Source organism: Electrophorus electricus, chromosome 24, assembly GCF_013358815.1.
Source record: "Electrophorus electricus isolate fEleEle1 chromosome 24, fEleEle1.pri, whole genome shotgun sequence".
NCBI lineage: Eukaryota > Metazoa > Chordata > Actinopteri > Gymnotiformes > Gymnotidae > Electrophorus > Electrophorus electricus.
The window spans coordinates 2,255,687-2,273,566 of NC_049558.1; the positions used below are offsets into that span (position 1 = coordinate 2,255,687).

Sequence of the window (17,880 nt, forward strand, 5' to 3'; positions counted from 1 at the left end):
AAATTAGTTTCCATGGCATTATTTAGAATGAATACCACAATATTCTGTAATTGATAAATGTGTCAAATAAATTACATAAGAACGGGAATACAACAGACCCCTCAGGTGTGTGACAATGAACATTAATTCTCTTGAAATGAGTAACTGACACTGATTGCTGATGTGTGTGTTTCTCTTTTGATTTCGGAGTAAAAAAATGTAAAGGACTTATGCAGTCTACACCTCCAACTCCATCTCACACCACTCCATCTTACCTCTGGCACTGCCGTGAAATGGACGCACGGATTGATCGGGGCGAGACGTGATGTAGCCTTTAGTGAGCACAAATCAAATGCAAGTATTCACAGTAATGACTCAGTAGAATAAGTCTGAATGTAAAAAAAAGTTTTTTCTTGTAAAGTCAACTTTGTGAGAGCATGTTTATTCTATTCATAGTTGTTCAGGAAGAATCTCTCTGTGCGTCATGTTGTCTTCTCATGCAGCATATGATATAGCATAACAGAGCAAACCTGGTAGAACCTGAACCTGTAATTAGTTACTGGTTCGTATAACATATTCTATCAAACTAATATTCCAATTTCCAGTCTAGGAAATTACCTCAAAAGGGTGCAGTTATAAAAAGGAAATAAAACCTCAGTTCATTACTTCTTTTCCTGCTGAATAAACAGAACAGAAAGAATATTGGAAGCAAAGATGATATTTCACCTCAAGTAGGACGTGAGTGGCATAAAGCCAGGAGAGGAGGAGAGGGAATGAACACGCCACAGATGCTCACCTGAGCACGATCAACTGTTCTGTCTGTGAGCCTCCCAGACCCCGAGGTTTCGCCTCAACAGAACACCCTGACCCTCTTGGCTTTGGTCCTTCCTTCCATGAATATCTGCATAGAAACGGTTTGTTCCTTATGCTCTGCTACTGATATCATCACATGAAGTTCACAAACTTGACATCACTCTTCAAATGACAGTGAAGTTTTTTTATAAAGTTTTCAAGTTCAAATGAAGTGAAGTGATAAAACATGAAGTCATAAAATATATTTAAATTATTAGGCCTGCCAAATTTGTTTATTCTTTTTTGAATAACTTTTTAAATTGAGTTTTTGACCCTGTAGTAATATGAAACCGATGAATTAAAACACTTGCCTTGTTAAATTTCTGTTAGCATATATGTTGTAAGTTGTTCATTTCTAACACTTCCAAAAATGTAGAAATCACAGATATGATCCCATTTTATGTACAAAATATAAACCTTTTGTGTACACAAGACAGTTGATATTGGTGTTATGATAACAGTCTTGGAATGGATTAGTATCAGATTGAAAAGAAAATGAGATGTATCATTAAAGGGATAAATAACCTGTATGTGCATTTTTTACAGTGGAGCATTGTTAAAGTATCCTTCATTAGACTGAAGGATTCTGAATGCACCAGTAACTACTGTTCCCTCTGCTCTCAAAGCTGGGAGTGCGGTCTCAAATCCAGGACCAGAAGACACCAGGTTTAAATCCTGTATAAATGCTCTCACCAATTTGTTGAGGCTGTTAATAGACTATTTGCGAGTGACTATTTTTGAAGGCATGGGTCTTCAGTTTGGACCTCTGCAGGAATTTTAGATAAAGGGTTAGGGTTGGGGTTAACCTAACTTCCTGGGATCACAATACTTCTGGGAATGTGGTCACTGAGTGCGAGTACGCTACAAGTAGTCATTATTTTTCGGTCTGTGTCGCCCATGCTAGATTTTTCATCCTCTCCAGTTCCTTGCTACTATTTTCTCCACTGATAGATGAACTGATTAAATTGGATGACTTTAGTTTTTTTATGTTAAAGTGCTATGTGTGGTGGAGAAAATGCATTCCACCATACAAGTGCTCTGAGCCACAATGAATGCATACTAAAAAAACATCAAAGCAGCAGCCTGTAACCAAAGCCTTTTGATTGCCTTTCCTTTGATGTACAGGCATGTCTCTTACCTACATGTGAATCTGAAATTTATATGTGACTCCTGAGGCATTTAGTTTTGGGAACTCCATGGAGTAAGAGTTTCCCTGTCAGAATGACTGCAGTTTCTCTACTGAATAATGTTAAATGTAGGTTTGTTATGAAAATAAATATATTTAAAGAGCAACACTCTGACACATCATCTATAATCTGACATCGAAGGTTTTGCATATTTGCCCGATGTGCTGTGAAGGTCGGGGACCTAAAAGCTGTGCTGGACAGGTCTGCTTTGCTGTTAAGAGCTTCAGGTTGAGGCTGCCCTTTACACTGCTATAGAGTATCACTGGTATTCAATATTTGTCACAACCACTTTATAAAACTATTGATGAAAATGTAGAAAAACTGATTACAAAATGCCTGTGAATGTGGGATATGCCTCACATTTTAATATGCTTGTAATGGATCCTATTAAAGTGGTGGACATGCACACAAACTAATAAATGACTGATTTAAATATTCAAGTATAGCACTTGATATGTGTAATCAGTACATCATTTGGTACTGTTTTGATTAAAGTTGGACAAACTAAGATTCCCAAGTAATGAGCACTGTGTCTGAGCAGCTCCTCAGGAGTCGGGCTTCACCTCTGCGCTTTTTTAAGGTCACGCACACAGCATGCACCTCTGGGTGGGTAAATGCCAAGCATGTTCATATTTTGGCCTTGGGTACTTTGAGGCAGTGAAATTCGCACTTCATTTTTGAAAGCTTTTCCTTCAAGGAAACGTGTGAAAAGGCAGGGCATGACCACAGGCAACTCATTTATTATGAGGCTTGTGCTCTCTGCCGTTGCAATATCACCGCCTAAGTGAGAGGAAATTACCTTATAGGTGACAAATGGAAGGTGATGCCAAACGACACGGAAAAGACACAGTTATATTTTTAAAAGATTGGGCGTTTGTTTTGTTCTCATTTGTTGCCAGATGTAATGTGTTCTGAGTCAGTGGAGCGTGGATGTAAATCAAAAAATGTGACTTGCTTCCCTTTCATAGACATTTGATATTTTTCTGCAGGCGAGAGCTAGCTAATGTTTTTAATGCTAAATTAATTGCATATAGATCCACGGTAGATCCATGCTACTCAGACTGGGCATCCAATGGCACTCTCTCTGCATCAAGTGGTCATGGTGGACATGGTAACTATGGCAGCCTATCGCCCAGAGCAACTTGATCTATCATTGTCAGTCATGCCTGATTAGTTTCAGCGGTGACATTTGAAGATGGGTGGAGTTGGATGCCTTGTGCAAATATACAAGGTGAGTAGTTGAGACTTTCGAAAAAACAAAACAAAACAAAACAAAAAACAAATTACAATGTAGGAGAAATGACATCTCCATCTCCATCTATGGAAAAAAGGCTATAAATGACAGAGGATCCATATATGCTGTGCTTGAGTGATTGTGCCAAAGTGATTGTGCCCAGATTTCCCTACGTGGAGTGTTGTGTGTACAGTCTCTCTGCTTTGACTCACATACAGGTGGTCCTTGGTGGACATGAAGTGAGTGCAGCATCACATCATGATGACATGTCGGAGTGATACCAGGAGTCAAAGAGACTCAAGTGCAGAATTACTGCTGCTTATGAATTATACATGAATGATGCTTTATGATGAATATGATGAAATATATACAATTCCTATTTGAAAACAAAAGCCTACTGTGAACTATACAAGGAACAGAATCAGAGGTGATGACTATGACTATCATCTGAAATTTTCACTAAAACATTGCTCATCATTCGTGAATAATGATTTTGGTTTTCAACTTTTTTTTTGACACGAGCTATTTGTCCTAAAATAAAAAGGATCAACTGTGGGGCATGATCCTTTCCCACTGTAATTATGGGAGAATTCAAATCAACTGCTAGATGTTTTATTCCATCGTCCTTCTAATCTGAAAAGCAATGCATGGCCTTTGCCATAGATTAGTGTTACACAGTCAGACCAACGAATCCCATCTGTGGGCGACTCTGTAGTCCAACCATGTTTACGAGGATTGTGCTCAGTTGAACAGGTGACCAGTTCTAGAGTAATAGATACCCATGCAGGGGCTAATGACCTTGGGGTGCTCGACCGTGATTGTGCTGCTAGTCGGCGCGGGCTAAAAGCATATCATTATCCTGCTGCGCTGTGCGTCGCTGAGACCATCCCCGAGAAAATTAGATGTCACAACCATGAGGAAGGGGTGTGGGATGCCTGTAACCATGGAGACCCGGTCCGGGTGCAGCTGAGGGCCAGATCGGGAGGAGGCAGGGGGTATCTGCGATGAGACAATAAGGGGATGCCAGCCGTGCTCTTCCTGTGCCATTACGGCACAAACTCCTACACATGACACATGTTTGGAACACATTCAGTTGACATCTGAGTGGCAGCTGGTCCTTGTTCTGGCCCATGTTTACACAGTGTAAAGTTGGAAAGATTTACAAGCTCACAGTGAGAAAGGTTAATTTTGTAACTCATCTCAGCTTGTAATATATTGTTTCTTGTGGGGGACCCCTGGACTATGAGAATATTCACCTGTGTGTTAACTGACTTAACATTTTTTCTGTATTTTATGACTTAAATATCCAAGCAATAATGTAAACACCAACCACATCCTTAAAGCATTCACAAGTGAAAAGCAAGTGAACACTAACTTTAGGAGGTTCAAATTGTTCTGATATAAGACATACAGTGAAGTAGTCTACTACAGCACTGAAATATTTGTTGTTTGACTAAGCATGTTAGTGTACCTGTCATGGAAACAGATTGGAAACTGCCCTCCTCTGCAACTGGAATAAATCTGAGAAACAATACATCAATCTCATAAAGCTGAAATTCAACTTTTCTTCTACCCTGAGCCATGGACTACCAAGCATGCAAGCAGTGAGAATTCTTGAGCAGTGCAGCTCATTAGCTGTCCAATGATGCTGTCATATAAGCTCGCTCTCTCTCTCTCTCTCTCTCTCTCTCTCTCTCTCTCTCTCTCTCTCTCTCTCTATTTCTAAGTGTGTGTGTATATGAGTGCGTTTGGTGCAATTACTTAAAATGGACTAGGGATGAGGGACCCTGAGATTGAACATCTTGTATAAACACCGAACTGACCTGTCAGACATGTTCTCTAAGTGTCTCGATCTCAGCTGGGCCACTTGTGGAGCAAAGCATGAAATTAGTCCAGCCTGACACAGCCTTTGAACCAGTAATAGATGCTGTGTTAGTGAGGGAACAAGAATCTGAAACCATTTGCTGGAATGAAGTCATCACAGTCAAGACTCAAAGAGGACAATCAAACCTTCGTGATATGTTATGACTTGCCTGAGGTTGTTCCAATCAGGTGCCCTGAACAATTGACCCACAGTGTGTAGTAATATATGTTATTATGTACAACACTTTTTAATGAGTCTAGTAGACCTATTCTAGTAGTCCAGCAGTTCTGGGTGTCCATTTATAATCATGTGCTGAATGTTGTTTAAAACAGAACTTAAAAGACAGAGAACCACTTATGGTTCTTCAGCCTATGGACCTTTTGGGTTCCCTTTATGCCATGTAAAGACACAGCAAAGAACGATTCTTGATGACACAAATTGCTTCTCTAAGCTCAAACCCATTTAAGTCACTTATCCAGAACCATTCAGAAACTGGCCTGTTCTGTCCTTCAGCAGTCTTACACCTGCTTATAGAGCCTTGACATGTCTAGTGTTTGTAGTTCACTCACCTGATGCATCACTATCAATGTGAAAACTACGATGAAAAACAATAGCAATTAAAATAGAATATATAATACTGTATACAGAGAACTACATATTGATTACAACATTAAATAATAACTCTGGACTCTTAAGCGTTTTTAAGTGTGATAAAAGACTATAAGTAAGAGTCTAAAGCTTGTAACCCAAGTTTTACTGTTTTACTGGCACCAGCATACCAGTTCATAACATGTTATGTAGTGTAGAGCAATTGTTGTTGACACAACAGACTTACTTTGGCTGTTATGTGTGAAAGCGTGTGATGTTTTTCTTTTGTTTTTACTTAGTCTCAGTCACAACGAAGACACGAGATGAAACCGCATAAGGCAGCGGTGACTGTGAAAAGATTAAGTGGCAGCGTGATAAACAAAAAACTGTCTCATAGCACAGCCAGCTCCGGCTCTAACGTGCAAATATGTGCTACCATTTTGGTTGAGTGGTTTTCTTTCTTATTTCACATTGCTCAGCCTTGTAGAAACACAAGCTGGGTCATGGCATTGTCTGCCAGAACTGATCACGTGTCTGGCATTTCGTCATATATCCACATGTTTGTATAACTCTATTTGGGGACTGAATTTGAAATGTTGTAATTTAATGATTGCCCACACTGAATAACTAACTTGATAATCCTTACTTCACAGCTAGAAATAGCCGCCAATAATTAACTTTTTTTTTTTTAAATAATTTTTTTGTGCTCTTAAATATAACATAGTGCTCAGATCATATTATGCACTTCATTATTCTGTCCTTGCTTCTTAGGACCCAGGTGCCACCATTCAGACTTTGAATGCCACCGAGGGCAAATTTTAATTTGAATATTGGACTGAAGTCGGAGACTGGCTCACTACAAAGCCTTGTGTCTAACCTGCTCCCTGTCTAAACTGTAATAGCAGTCACCCTCATCTATGCATAACTGACCTGCGCATACCACTGCGCTACAACACAGAAATATGGTTCTTTATTATAGATCCCTAGCACATACCTATTTCGTGTTTGGTGTTATTTCATAAGGGAACTGAAAGCCCATTGGCTGAGGGTCAGTGCTGTGACATATTTCGCACCAGTGTGCACCAGCGTTCACTGGTGTGCCCCGGCGTGTGTTAATTGTGAGTGGTGCAGGCTTGCTGCTGGGTGCGAGCGAGCCCAGCCGCAGGTAACGGGGCTGGATGTGAGAAAGCCTGGCAGCCTGCAGCCGCTTGGCCTTTTAAACCCCACAGCTAATGATGGGGGAATTACTCTTGATAAATCGAGGCTGAGTCCTTCTGCTCTGACCTGCAGGCTTGACGTCACATCGCCATTACTCTTTCAATTTGGTCCTTCATGCATCTTTCAGAGAATGAAAGTACCCCATATGGCCTTTTCTGCACTCTCGTGGGCTGGCAGGCTTTTGCCAATTCAGTGGGCTGACACTTGAGATCTAGCCCATATAGTACGCTGTTGCAGACAACGGCCGCGCTAAGCGTGTGATGAGAAGCAACGGTGCTGCTCTGACCACCGCATTTCATTCAGGTAGACGAGGGAGAGGTAAATTACTGAATAATGTCAACTCAGATTAGGCCTACTAAAAATGGCTCTGCTCCCACTCACCGTTTTGCATTTCCTCAAACGAAAATCCTCAGGCCTCTGTTCATTCAGAGGCTCTAATACATATGGTACCTTTTAAAAGTAAAGTCAATTAATCCCAGAATTAATTCCAGATGTTAGACAAATTAAGATACAGATTAAGATTAAAGGCCTCAGATGCAGCAGTTCCAGGACAACTGCTGGAAATATAGAAATATAGTCTCACATGCCTCACACATGTACCTGCCCCAACACACACAAAATATAATAAAGTGAATAAATTCATCAGGTCACCTCTCATTTATTTGGGATCTGAGGTCAGAACTGTCTAACCCGTCTTGTCTTTCTCGTGTGTCCGGCTGTGATTCGAACCGTGTTCCACGCTAACCTTTCAGCTGACATGTAGATCTGAAGAATGCTAGAGGTTACATTTGTGAGAACATAATTGCCTTTCAGCTAATACAGAGGAACAGTCAGACACTCAAGTTGAGAATATCGACCCTGGCTATCACTGCTGGTTTCCCGTGTTCGGGCCCTCAGGGCCGGTGGGTACACCTGTGTGTTTATAGATAGAGAAAATCTTTATTCCATTGCAGAACAGTCATGAAGCTACAAAGATGGGAAACTTGATATCCTTCTCCATGTTTCTGAGGTGGCACGTGTTGATTTTTTTGCCTCTAGTTATTCTTCTACTGAAAAATGATTTCCCTGGAGATAGCATCCTCTTCTTTTTTATTTGCTCCACAATAACATTGACACAGGTTCACTGGAAGCGATGTAAATGACAGTGAATGGCTTCTCGCATTTGTGTTCTGTGTTGTGACTTGCTTTCTCCATTGTATTTTGCACAGCTCATAGCAATTTTTATTTTTAGGCCCTGTGGGTGGCTGAGTTTGGAAAGGTTGGCTTTCTTGAGTTTGAGGGTGTAGCAAGAGGGTGTAGCACTGCTAACACTATTATATCAATTAGCATCCCCTCATTATAACAGATGCATAGCCACAAAACATCACACGTGGCATCAAAATGCAGCTGAATGTTACTGTGAAATATGACTATAGAATGGATGGCCTCTGTCTTTTCTCTTCGGATGTGTTTGTTAGATATTTTTCCTCTCCCCTTTGTCATTGGTCTGTGTTGGTTTCCATATCAAAGTGGCCTGCTGCCTCTTTAATGGCTGGCTGGGTTCTTGGGAGGATACACTTTATTCCCTGGGGTGCCCTGAGCTTTAGACAGCAGAGAAGAGGGAAGCTTCTCGGTGGAAAGAAATAAATGGCAGGTTCTGTGTGTGGCTTGAAAGTACAAAAACACCATGTGTTGTGCTGAGTCCCAGAACAGTCTGTGACTCAGATCATAGATCAGTAACGATTCATGTTTATACAGTTAGAACCATATTAACGCTGCACTTTCAGGAGGAGCTATAGGACTCTCGACCGTTCTATTGACAAATGACCAGCCTGTGACTCATGGACAAGATGGAGACACTGAATATCATCTTGTCCTTCAGTGGGAAACTGCATACTCTCATCTTCTAATTCATGTAATCAATAAAGTGATTGATGTACATTTGAGTGTTGTGTAGGACCTGTTTTGTGTACCCTTACGTTTTAGCATTCTGTAAAGAAATATGTGCCCAATTACATTGTGCCCAATTACATTGTGAAGCTTTTTTTTATTACATTGTAAGTCAGAGAAAAGGCAGGAGATGCTGGATTAATCAAAACAACTTCACATCATTCTGATAATGAAATGGTTTAAAAATATTTTACTTATAAGGGGTGTACTTATAAGGGGCCAATTAGTTTTCTGTAGGTGTTCTGACGGAGTAACTATATTTAGCTGTTTTTGACTTGTCGTGCTGTTGGAGAAGCTGTAATTAGGACAGGTATATAGTCGACCCATCGTCTGTCATGACTGATGAAGGCTGGCTGAGGAGGGTGGAGGCTTTTAACAAACACCAAATTTAACTTGCATGAACAAAAAATTTCAGTAACTGAAGAAAAGGGAGAGATGAGCAAACAGATAATGTGCCATTCTTTACAGTCACTAGATTGAAATTTTGGCACGTCTTATTTTGGCCAAATACTGGCTCGGACCATCATGGTGGTACAGTTAACTAAGCAGCCTGTCAGGGCCAGCACAATCTCTTATTGGTAAAGAAATGATTACAGTTTCATTCAGGGGACTTTTATGATTCTGAAAACAAGCCATGTTTCTTTGTTCTTTCACTGTAAACTCTTTCCTCCATTTCTGCACAGAAATGGTCTCATGGCAGGCCCCCATCCTATGCGTCTGCTAGGCTTTACGTCTGTGTAGTGACTCAGGACAAAACACACGCTCCACTTTCTAAATCACTTCAGCTGTGGCCCAACAACCTGTGATCTCCCAAGCAGACGAGATGAAGGAGGTCGTTGGATTACACCAGACACTCACAATCAGCAACTGAAAATTACCTTTGTCGTTTATGTGGATAATTATAATAATCTTCACGTACATCAAGCATTACCAGTGTAGTGTATCGCAAATGAGGGGCCTATTACAAGCTCGCTTGTGGAACATTTGTCACATCTACACACTCTCTGCCTCTTGCTGAAAGCTTTCACCTTTTTAAATAACAGTTAAAATAACCATTTCGTTCGATGCCAAAAGGTAGAAATGAATCAGGCTCTGGCGTTACAAAAGCACAGAATTAATTTTGCTCTTAGGATAATTGGCACATGGTATGGCAACAGGCTTTCAACTTTGTTTTTTCTTCAGTGATGCAATCTGGGCCCATTCATTGCAGGCCTACATCCTGCTCGCACAAGCCCATGGCTGCTTGGATCTCCTGCCAAACAGGTGAAAATATATGAGACAGTAGCGTAGAGAATTCTGGCTGCATTCAGGTTTGAACTTTGGTGCAATTAGCCCAGCTTCTTGTAAAGTGTTTGGGAGCCAGACGCCGGGGTCTTTAAAACCCTGCTGTACACTTCGTAGACTTGAATGCAGACTATAATGACAAAAAAAGGAAGATTTCTTTCTCTCCTTATCACTCTCAGATGCTCATTTTTTCTCTTTATGCCAAATATATCCATTATTGGGATGACAAGTGTGCATTTTATGCTCTATTCCAAATGTATTTATTACTGTGTCTTATGCCTGATATATCAATATTGTGTTTATTGATAAGTGCCATTGACTTATGACCTTTATAGGGCATTTGTGTGTAAGAAAGCAAGTCAGAACCATTATCAGTGGTTTTTGGAGTCGTCCCATAGAACTTACAGGGAAATCAATCATTGACAAAGAGGAAGGACACCCCCTCCTCAAACTCCTCTTCCAAAGGCTATTTATAATCAATAAGATAGTTTGATAAAGCCAAACCTTTCTAGCCATAATATCACCCTGATACCTTGTAATGTCAAGTAGGGAAAGAATCGTTGAACATGCCGTGCAGTCATGTTTAATAGTCAGTGCTCAAACTCAGTTGTTTCAGCAAAATATCTTGAACCTGGATAGTGCCAGCTCTGAAACTGTCAACATTTGGGAAAGTCCATAAGTATTGGTCAGCAGTATTTGCGCAGCCTCATTTACTGGATTGGTTCAGCAACCTTGAGGGCACTATGTGGTCACCAGTTTAGCTCTGCTGAAGGGAAAGTAAAGTTGATCATCATTAAGGACTCGTACAAGGCTGAGAATGATGAGTGGGTAAGCCAGGCCCTCAGCTGAGGGTGAAGCAGAAATTCAGGAGTGCTGGTTTTGATTCCGCTTTGCTCTGTGAAAGATTTAGTGACTTGTAACATGTAATGAAAGCAAATGCAGTTTTCTTAAAGGTGTGTGTCTTGTGTGTGTGGTTGCAGCATGTATGTCGCCGTGCTCAGTCTGCTCCCCTTGGCACTGAGTGTGGAGTTAACAGGATCGTTTGGTAGCTTCACTTCACCCAACTTTCCAAATGTCTATCCCAATAACCAGCATGTAGTGTGGAACATCACAGGGCCCACAGGACACAGACTTCGCCTTTATTTTATTCATTTCAGCCTGGAGCCTTCTCTCCACTGTGAATATGACTACCTACAGGTAAGCCACGACACTCCCAGTCATACGGCAGGCACACCAAAAGTAAGGCTCACCCTGTAAAACAGCGAATGTTCCTCTACAAATGTCCTTTGATCTCTGTGCCAGGTATTAATATTACTGAATTAACTGATGTTAAGTAAGACCTCTGCAGCTGCTGCATGTATATCTTGCACTGTTGCTTGTGACAGTGGTTACTTTGCGTTTGTACAATTACAAACTGTCATGATAGTGCAAATGAAAATCCTAATTAGACCTTTAATGAGGACTCTAGTTGCATGGCTTCAGTCTAGCCAAACATACGCTTATAATCAGGTTTTTAATACAGCTTAGTGAATGAGGACATTAAAGGTTTTCATTTATATTCTCTCTGTATAGCTCGTATCAGTCTCGTGTTCCGGTGCTTGTAGCTACAAACTGTCCTGGATTTCGTTTAATGTGTCTATCTCATTCCTTGCCGGTCGTTCTCCCTCTGATATAACAGGTGTTTTCGGAGGGCAACGACACTGTCCGATTCTGTGGCAAGGAAGGGGAAAATGACGCGCATTCCCTGAGGAACACGATCCTCTACTCTAGCACCAACAGCATGTCCGTGGTCTTCAGGTCGGATTACTCTAACGAGGCGCGGTTTACAGGCTTCCAGGCTTTTTATTCTGCAGAAGGTGAATCAGATTCTGAAGGTCTATTACCATAATGTCATTGTTGTGCTTACCTGTAATATGCACTGTTGATTCATTTTCTTTTATTACTATATTTAGGTAGTAAATTAGAGAATATGTGGTCTACAAATAAAAAGCAGTTACTTTCTGAACATACGGCAATAATTAACCACTGTATGTATAACCCATCCATATTTGTGTTTGGGACCTCATTAGGGCACTATCTTGATAAGGCCTCTAATTTGCATGCCACTACAGTGTTTGAAAGTGAAACTTTGCTAGGAGGAGCATTGCGTCTAATTGCATTCTTCCTCACCACATGCAGATATCAACGAGTGCCTGAGTACTGTGGATGGAGAGCCTGTGTGTGACCATTACTGCCACAATTATGTGGGAAGCTATTACTGCTCTTGCAGGCTGGGGTACCAGCTCCATGGCAACAAGCGCGACTGCACTGGTAAGGGCCGCCAAAGCTGAGGCCTTCACGCGGGTCGCTCGCTGTCTGAGGAACTTTTCCGAAAGTTAGCAGAAATGTCAGTTTATGCTTGCCTCTGAATAGGCAGGAATTGTGCAGATTATTTCTGTCTCATATTTTAAATGTAATTTGTGCTAACATGACAGCTACATTTTCATTTAAATCTTAACATCTAGGTTTTGTAGCAATAAACATCTAAAACAAACTATGTCTATGACTCTATCTTTAAATGCCCAATAGTAACTCCACTGCTGGTCCCATTGTTAGGGTAAATAATTTTGACTGGAACACCAGGGCGGTATTGATCCTTCTGAACGTTGAACTTTGCCCCTTTTTCAAGTTACTCTTCAGCGTTGCCTTCTTTAGTGCTATATGTTCATAGATCTCTTTACAGTGTATTTGTATCAGTGGCATCGGTGACCCCAGGCCACGACACACTAATAATGCTGTCGCCAGCTGCCGATTGTGATGGCACTGTGCATTACACAGAAACGCAGTTGAAAAAAACATTGTTAGAGTGTCCTTTCATACCTGATGGAGACTGCACAAGCTGGGCTGAAGACTACACAACACCTGAGATAAATGTTCCTCATGTTAAAAAATGCAAGAGCAGGATGTACACAGCAGCAGGAAATGAACATGCTTGGAACTACACATTCCCTAAACTACACAAGATTTGCTTGGAACTACACATTCCCTAAATTCTAGCAAGCCAGAGTCTAAGTTCTGCTAATGATTATGAAATGCTGTCTTGGGTGGACAGTGTGACTGCTAGCAGGGCTGGCGGTGCAGTATCATACCTCTGTGTGAATCAGTTGATCTCTGTCAGTCTGAGTGAGACTGGGTTAATCACCACTGGTTCCTTGGGGAACAGTGGCATTGGGAGCAGTGGAAAATTGATACCTGTTTGCTGCTTTAATAGAGTGGTGATGGTGGGTAATTAATCACGATTACCAGCCCAGACGTTCTCCTTGATCATTATTCTTTGCCAATAGGGAAGTGACATCATATCAAGCTGAAGACGGGGACAATAACCTGCGTGAGAGTCTCCCTAATTATATGAATTACCCAACCTTTGCCACGTTCAGTAGAGCACCTCAGTTTGTTACAGTTTGCCACATCTGCTTCACTTGAAAATGAATTGTACAGTTTACAAAAACAGAAACTGCTCATCAGTCTGTTGATTACTGCCCATGCTGTGATCACATATCCATGATCGAGCTGAATACTTGTGGCAAACTGTAACAAACTGAGGTGCTCTACTGAACGTGGCAAAGGTTGGGTAATTCATATAATATTTATTTTTATATTTGAAATGAGTGGTGAAAATTCTTTTTCTGCTCGGAAGCTGTGGGAGTTCAATTGGTAAAAGGAGTTAGAGTCATGTCACAAAAGACTACATACTGCACTATTCAGCGCAGACAGTCATAGCTGTAAAAGGATTTGTTTTAATAACATCATCATCTTGGTCACATTCACAGTGGAGTGCAGAGGTCATGTTCTGGCAGAGAGGTCTGGAGAGCTCAGCAGCCCCGAGTACCCTGCTGCCTACCCCAGAATGAGCCAGTGTGACTACACCATCCGCCTGTCCGAGGGCTTCCAGGTCAGCCTGGACTTCCTGGATCCCTTTGACGTGGAGACGCATCCTGAGGTTCCCTGCCCCTACGACATCCTGAAGGTTGGTGGGTTCACTGCTAGCAAAAAACAGGAATGTGCACCAGTACTTCTTCTTGGAATATTGAATAAATGAACTGCTGGAAATCCTGAACTCCTGTACTGTCAATAAAATGGAAAATAAATGCCCTGTTACTGTCCTCACCTATACCTCACCTACACATTTTCCAGTGCTAGAAATATCTTTGTTTAAACGTGTGCTCAGCATAAAACCCAATGCACTGTTCTGTAAATTATGGTGATGTGTGTTTCTCATCCTACTCTCTGCAAGCTTCTCTTAAATTTGACATCCTAATTAAAACTGGCAGTCATCTACAGTTATGGCAGGATGTCCTGAGAGGCACCTAGTGCAGTTAAACGGTCATCTTGAAAAATCTTTTTTAAATTAAAACACTCATTTATGCACAGAAGCCCAGTCAAGAGTCAGAATAATATATAATATTAATAATATATAATAATAAATAATAAAATAATATATAATATATCAACAGCACAAGCAGATCAAGTGAAGCCAACAAACAAGTGAAGTTTCCTATAAACCCTAAAGTACATCTAAACCTACCTGTGAAATTCTGCAGAAACTGATTTTCTAAAACAGGTTTCTATCATTTCTTTATACTAGCCTTGTAAATAAATATAAAATCATGCTACTTTATTGATTCATACAAATAAATCCAACATCGTTTGTATGGTAAAAGCACACTTGAATTCAAATGGTCCTAGTTGTAAACAGGCCTATTCTAATTTTTTATTACTGCGCTAACCTCATTAAATAAATCATCATTAAATAAAACGTTGTTAAGTAGTCATACCAGCCCCAGGCTGGACTAGGGTGTATTTAGTAATTTCCCACACTACCTCCTCATCTTTAGCCCATGAATAACCAATAGATGCTCCCTCATGCCTCCTGTAGCCTGTCTCATTTTTTCTCAAAGGACGTGCTTACAAGGACATGTACTAACAAGTCAAATGGACGTGCTCCTCAAAGCGAAACAACCTCTGCAGATCACTGCAGGTTCGAGGGAGTATGGCCCATTCTGTGGAACCAAGCCACCAGCCAGAATTGAGACTGGTACCCATGAAGTGCACGTATCCTTCCGGTCAGATGGCTCAGGGAAAAACCGGGGCTGGAAGATAAAGTATTCCAGCACAGGTAGTCTACACATCACTGGGAGATTAAAAAATATCCGACTGAGATGCTTTCATTATTCTTCACCATAGTTTATTACAGCACAACTTATAGAATCTGTATATAAGCTTTATTGACAGGAAAGGATTTGATATACCATCTGAGTGATGAATGGTATGCCAGCCAATAAACAAAAACTGTTTTACATGTCTTTTAGATTCACTGTTCAAATTTGATGGAGGTCCATGCAGCCATTTCACATTTATGATACAATAAAACTCACACCATCATTTAGATTCAGAAAGTTAATTATGTGTGTGTATGCTGCCATTAGCAGCATTGTTTGATGCTCCTTGTTGTTTCCTCTCCCAGCCAAACCTTGCCCGAACCCAGTGGCTCCTCTCCATGGTCACATACACCCGCAACAAGCCCAGTATATCCTTACAGACACTTTCAGTGTCTCATGTGACCTCGGCTATGAGTTAACTCTGGTAAGTAACTTGCATCCCCAGTTTCAATGGTGAATACCACAATGGAACCTGTGTGGCCTTTGCGGTCCTATAGTGACTTTTGTATTTGTAGGGGGAGGAACCTTTGGCCTCCTATCAAGCCAGATGCATGAAGGGTGGGTTCTGGGATGGTCCACTGCCTCTCTGTACAAGTAAGTCATTTGAGTTCAAACAACCATGACTTGTATATGATTGTCAATTGAGGTTTACTGGAATTATAAAGATACATCTTAAAACCTGTCATACCAAACAGAGGTAGGGATTACCAGCATTTACATCTGCCAGATATGAAAGTAAACATTATATCAGCATACAAGAATTTGGCTCATTAATTTACAGCATTTAGCTGACATGTTTATCCAAAGCAACCTACAATTATGAGTGAGCACAACTTGAGCAATTGAGGGTTAAGAGTCTTGCTCAGGGGCCCAACAGTTGCACCTTGGCAGTGTTGGGACTTGAACCAGCAAGTCAAGCACCTTAACCACTGAGCTGCCAATGCCAAATTTTTATTTGGAGTGGTTGACTGTGGAAGCCCTAAAGAAATTAACAACGGAAGATGTCAGTTCACCACAACCACGTATAAATCTACAATCAAGTACAGCTGTGAAGAATTCTACACCATGGAGGTCAGCAGCAATGGTGAGCATTACAGTATAGACATAATGACCACAATATATACTTCATAAAACTGGCAGAAAATGACCATTAATTATGAAATGATAATAAATTAATTTTTTTGCTCCCTACTGAGGAGTGTATACCTGTGCACATGATGGCTTCTGGAGAGACACTCTGGGTGGAAGAAAGAGTCCTGAGTGTACACCTAGTAAGTTTAGTGCCCCTCATTCCCTGTGCACGGCACCATTTAGTGACAAGCTTGCATTAAAACACTGAATTCAAGAGCTGTTCAGCTACATGGTTCTGTGGCTTTCCATTTTCTGCCCTTATGTTAACCTGGGGCCCTTCTCTGACAGTCTGTGGCAAGCCCAGAGGGAGACTGGATAAGGTGATAGGAGGGCAGAATGTGGAGAAGAATGAGATCCCCTGGCAGGTGTTGGTTCGGAAGGGGGGCTCTTTCCAGGGGGGCGGCACCCTGCTCAGCGATGACTGGGTGCTGACTGCCGCCCACGTCCTGCATGGCTACAGTGAAGTGTCCAACCTAGAGGTGAAACTGGGCTTGGTCAAACGCCAGGACCCCGAGGCAGTGGTGGGCATCCCCAGAGAAGTCTTCATACACCCGGGTTACCAGCACAATAAGATCAACTTCAATAATGACATCGCTCTGATCAAGCTGGACAAGAAGGTGCCCATCAGCGCCGCCATCATGCCCGTGTGTTTGCCAGGGAAAGAGGAACGGTTCCTGCTGAAGACGAATGACTATGGGATGGTGAGCGGGTGGGGTGTGTGGCATAAGTCCAGCCGCCGCGGTTCCCCTGATCTAAAGTTTGCAGAAATACCTATTGTGGACTTCGAAGTATGCAAAGCTAAGTATGACTCCATAGTGTCGACAAAAGGAAAGCTGGTGGTAACGGAGAATATGGTGTGTGGAGGGTTGGCTGAGGGTGGTGTGGATTCTTGTCAAGGGGACAGTGGAGGGCCGTATGTGTTTGAGGACAGGCAGAGTCATAGCTGGTACATTGGTGGCATTGTCTCCTGGGGGTATACATGTGCAGAAGCAGGCTACTATGGGGTTTACACCAAAGTAACCAACTATCTCTCTTGGATTGAGCAAACCATGTCAGAAAATAGTTAAATACCTGCTACCCCACATTGGACAGGAGGATGCTACTTGTTTCTCTGTATTTCTTTCAGCATCATTCCATTTCCCTTAACTACCTGTCTGCTCAGTTAAATGATTTTCTGCAGCCATCAGACAACCAAGTAGATTAAGGCCAGAATGGTCTTTTGGAAACAATCATTGCTGGAGTTGGATTTAGCATAACCAAGTGCCACTTGTTGAATTTGGACAGAGCCTGGGAGCACTGGTACTAATGCAGAGGTGTTGTTGAACACTGGGACGAGCCGTTTAGCCACCCTTCCTTGGCTTGGATTTACACTCATTTACCTCTTATGCATTATGCATCTGATACAACACTTGTTAC

The 17,880-nt window shown here is 41.5% G+C and overlaps 1 protein-coding gene across 1 annotated transcript; it reads left to right on the plus strand.

Annotated features, from left to right (window-relative positions):
• Positions 1-10,952: 10,952 nt before the first annotated feature.
• On the plus strand, positions 10,953-17,835 carry masp2 (mannan-binding lectin serine peptidase 2). The gene is made up of 11 exons (XM_027016324.2): positions 10,953-10,963; positions 11,116-11,332; positions 11,814-11,991; positions 12,314-12,445; positions 13,945-14,141; positions 15,143-15,290; positions 15,639-15,757; positions 15,849-15,927; positions 16,295-16,417; positions 16,530-16,604; positions 16,753-17,835. The coding sequence occupies exons 1-11, from the start codon at positions 10,953-10,955 to the stop codon at positions 17,529-17,531; spliced, it is 2,058 nt and encodes a 685-aa protein (XP_026872125.2). The 3' UTR covers positions 17,532-17,835.
• Positions 17,836-17,880: the final 45 nt, after the last annotated feature.

Coding starts and splice junctions, on each gene's coding strand:
- masp2 (XM_027016324.2), top strand. Junction 12,446..13,944: donor CAACAAGCGCGACTGCACTG/GTAAGGGCCGCC, acceptor TCACATTCACAG/TGGAGTGCAGAGGTCATGTT. Junction 15,928..16,294: donor TCCACTGCCTCTCTGTACAA/GTAAGTCATTTG, acceptor TTTTATTTGGAG/TGGTTGACTGTGGAAGCCCT.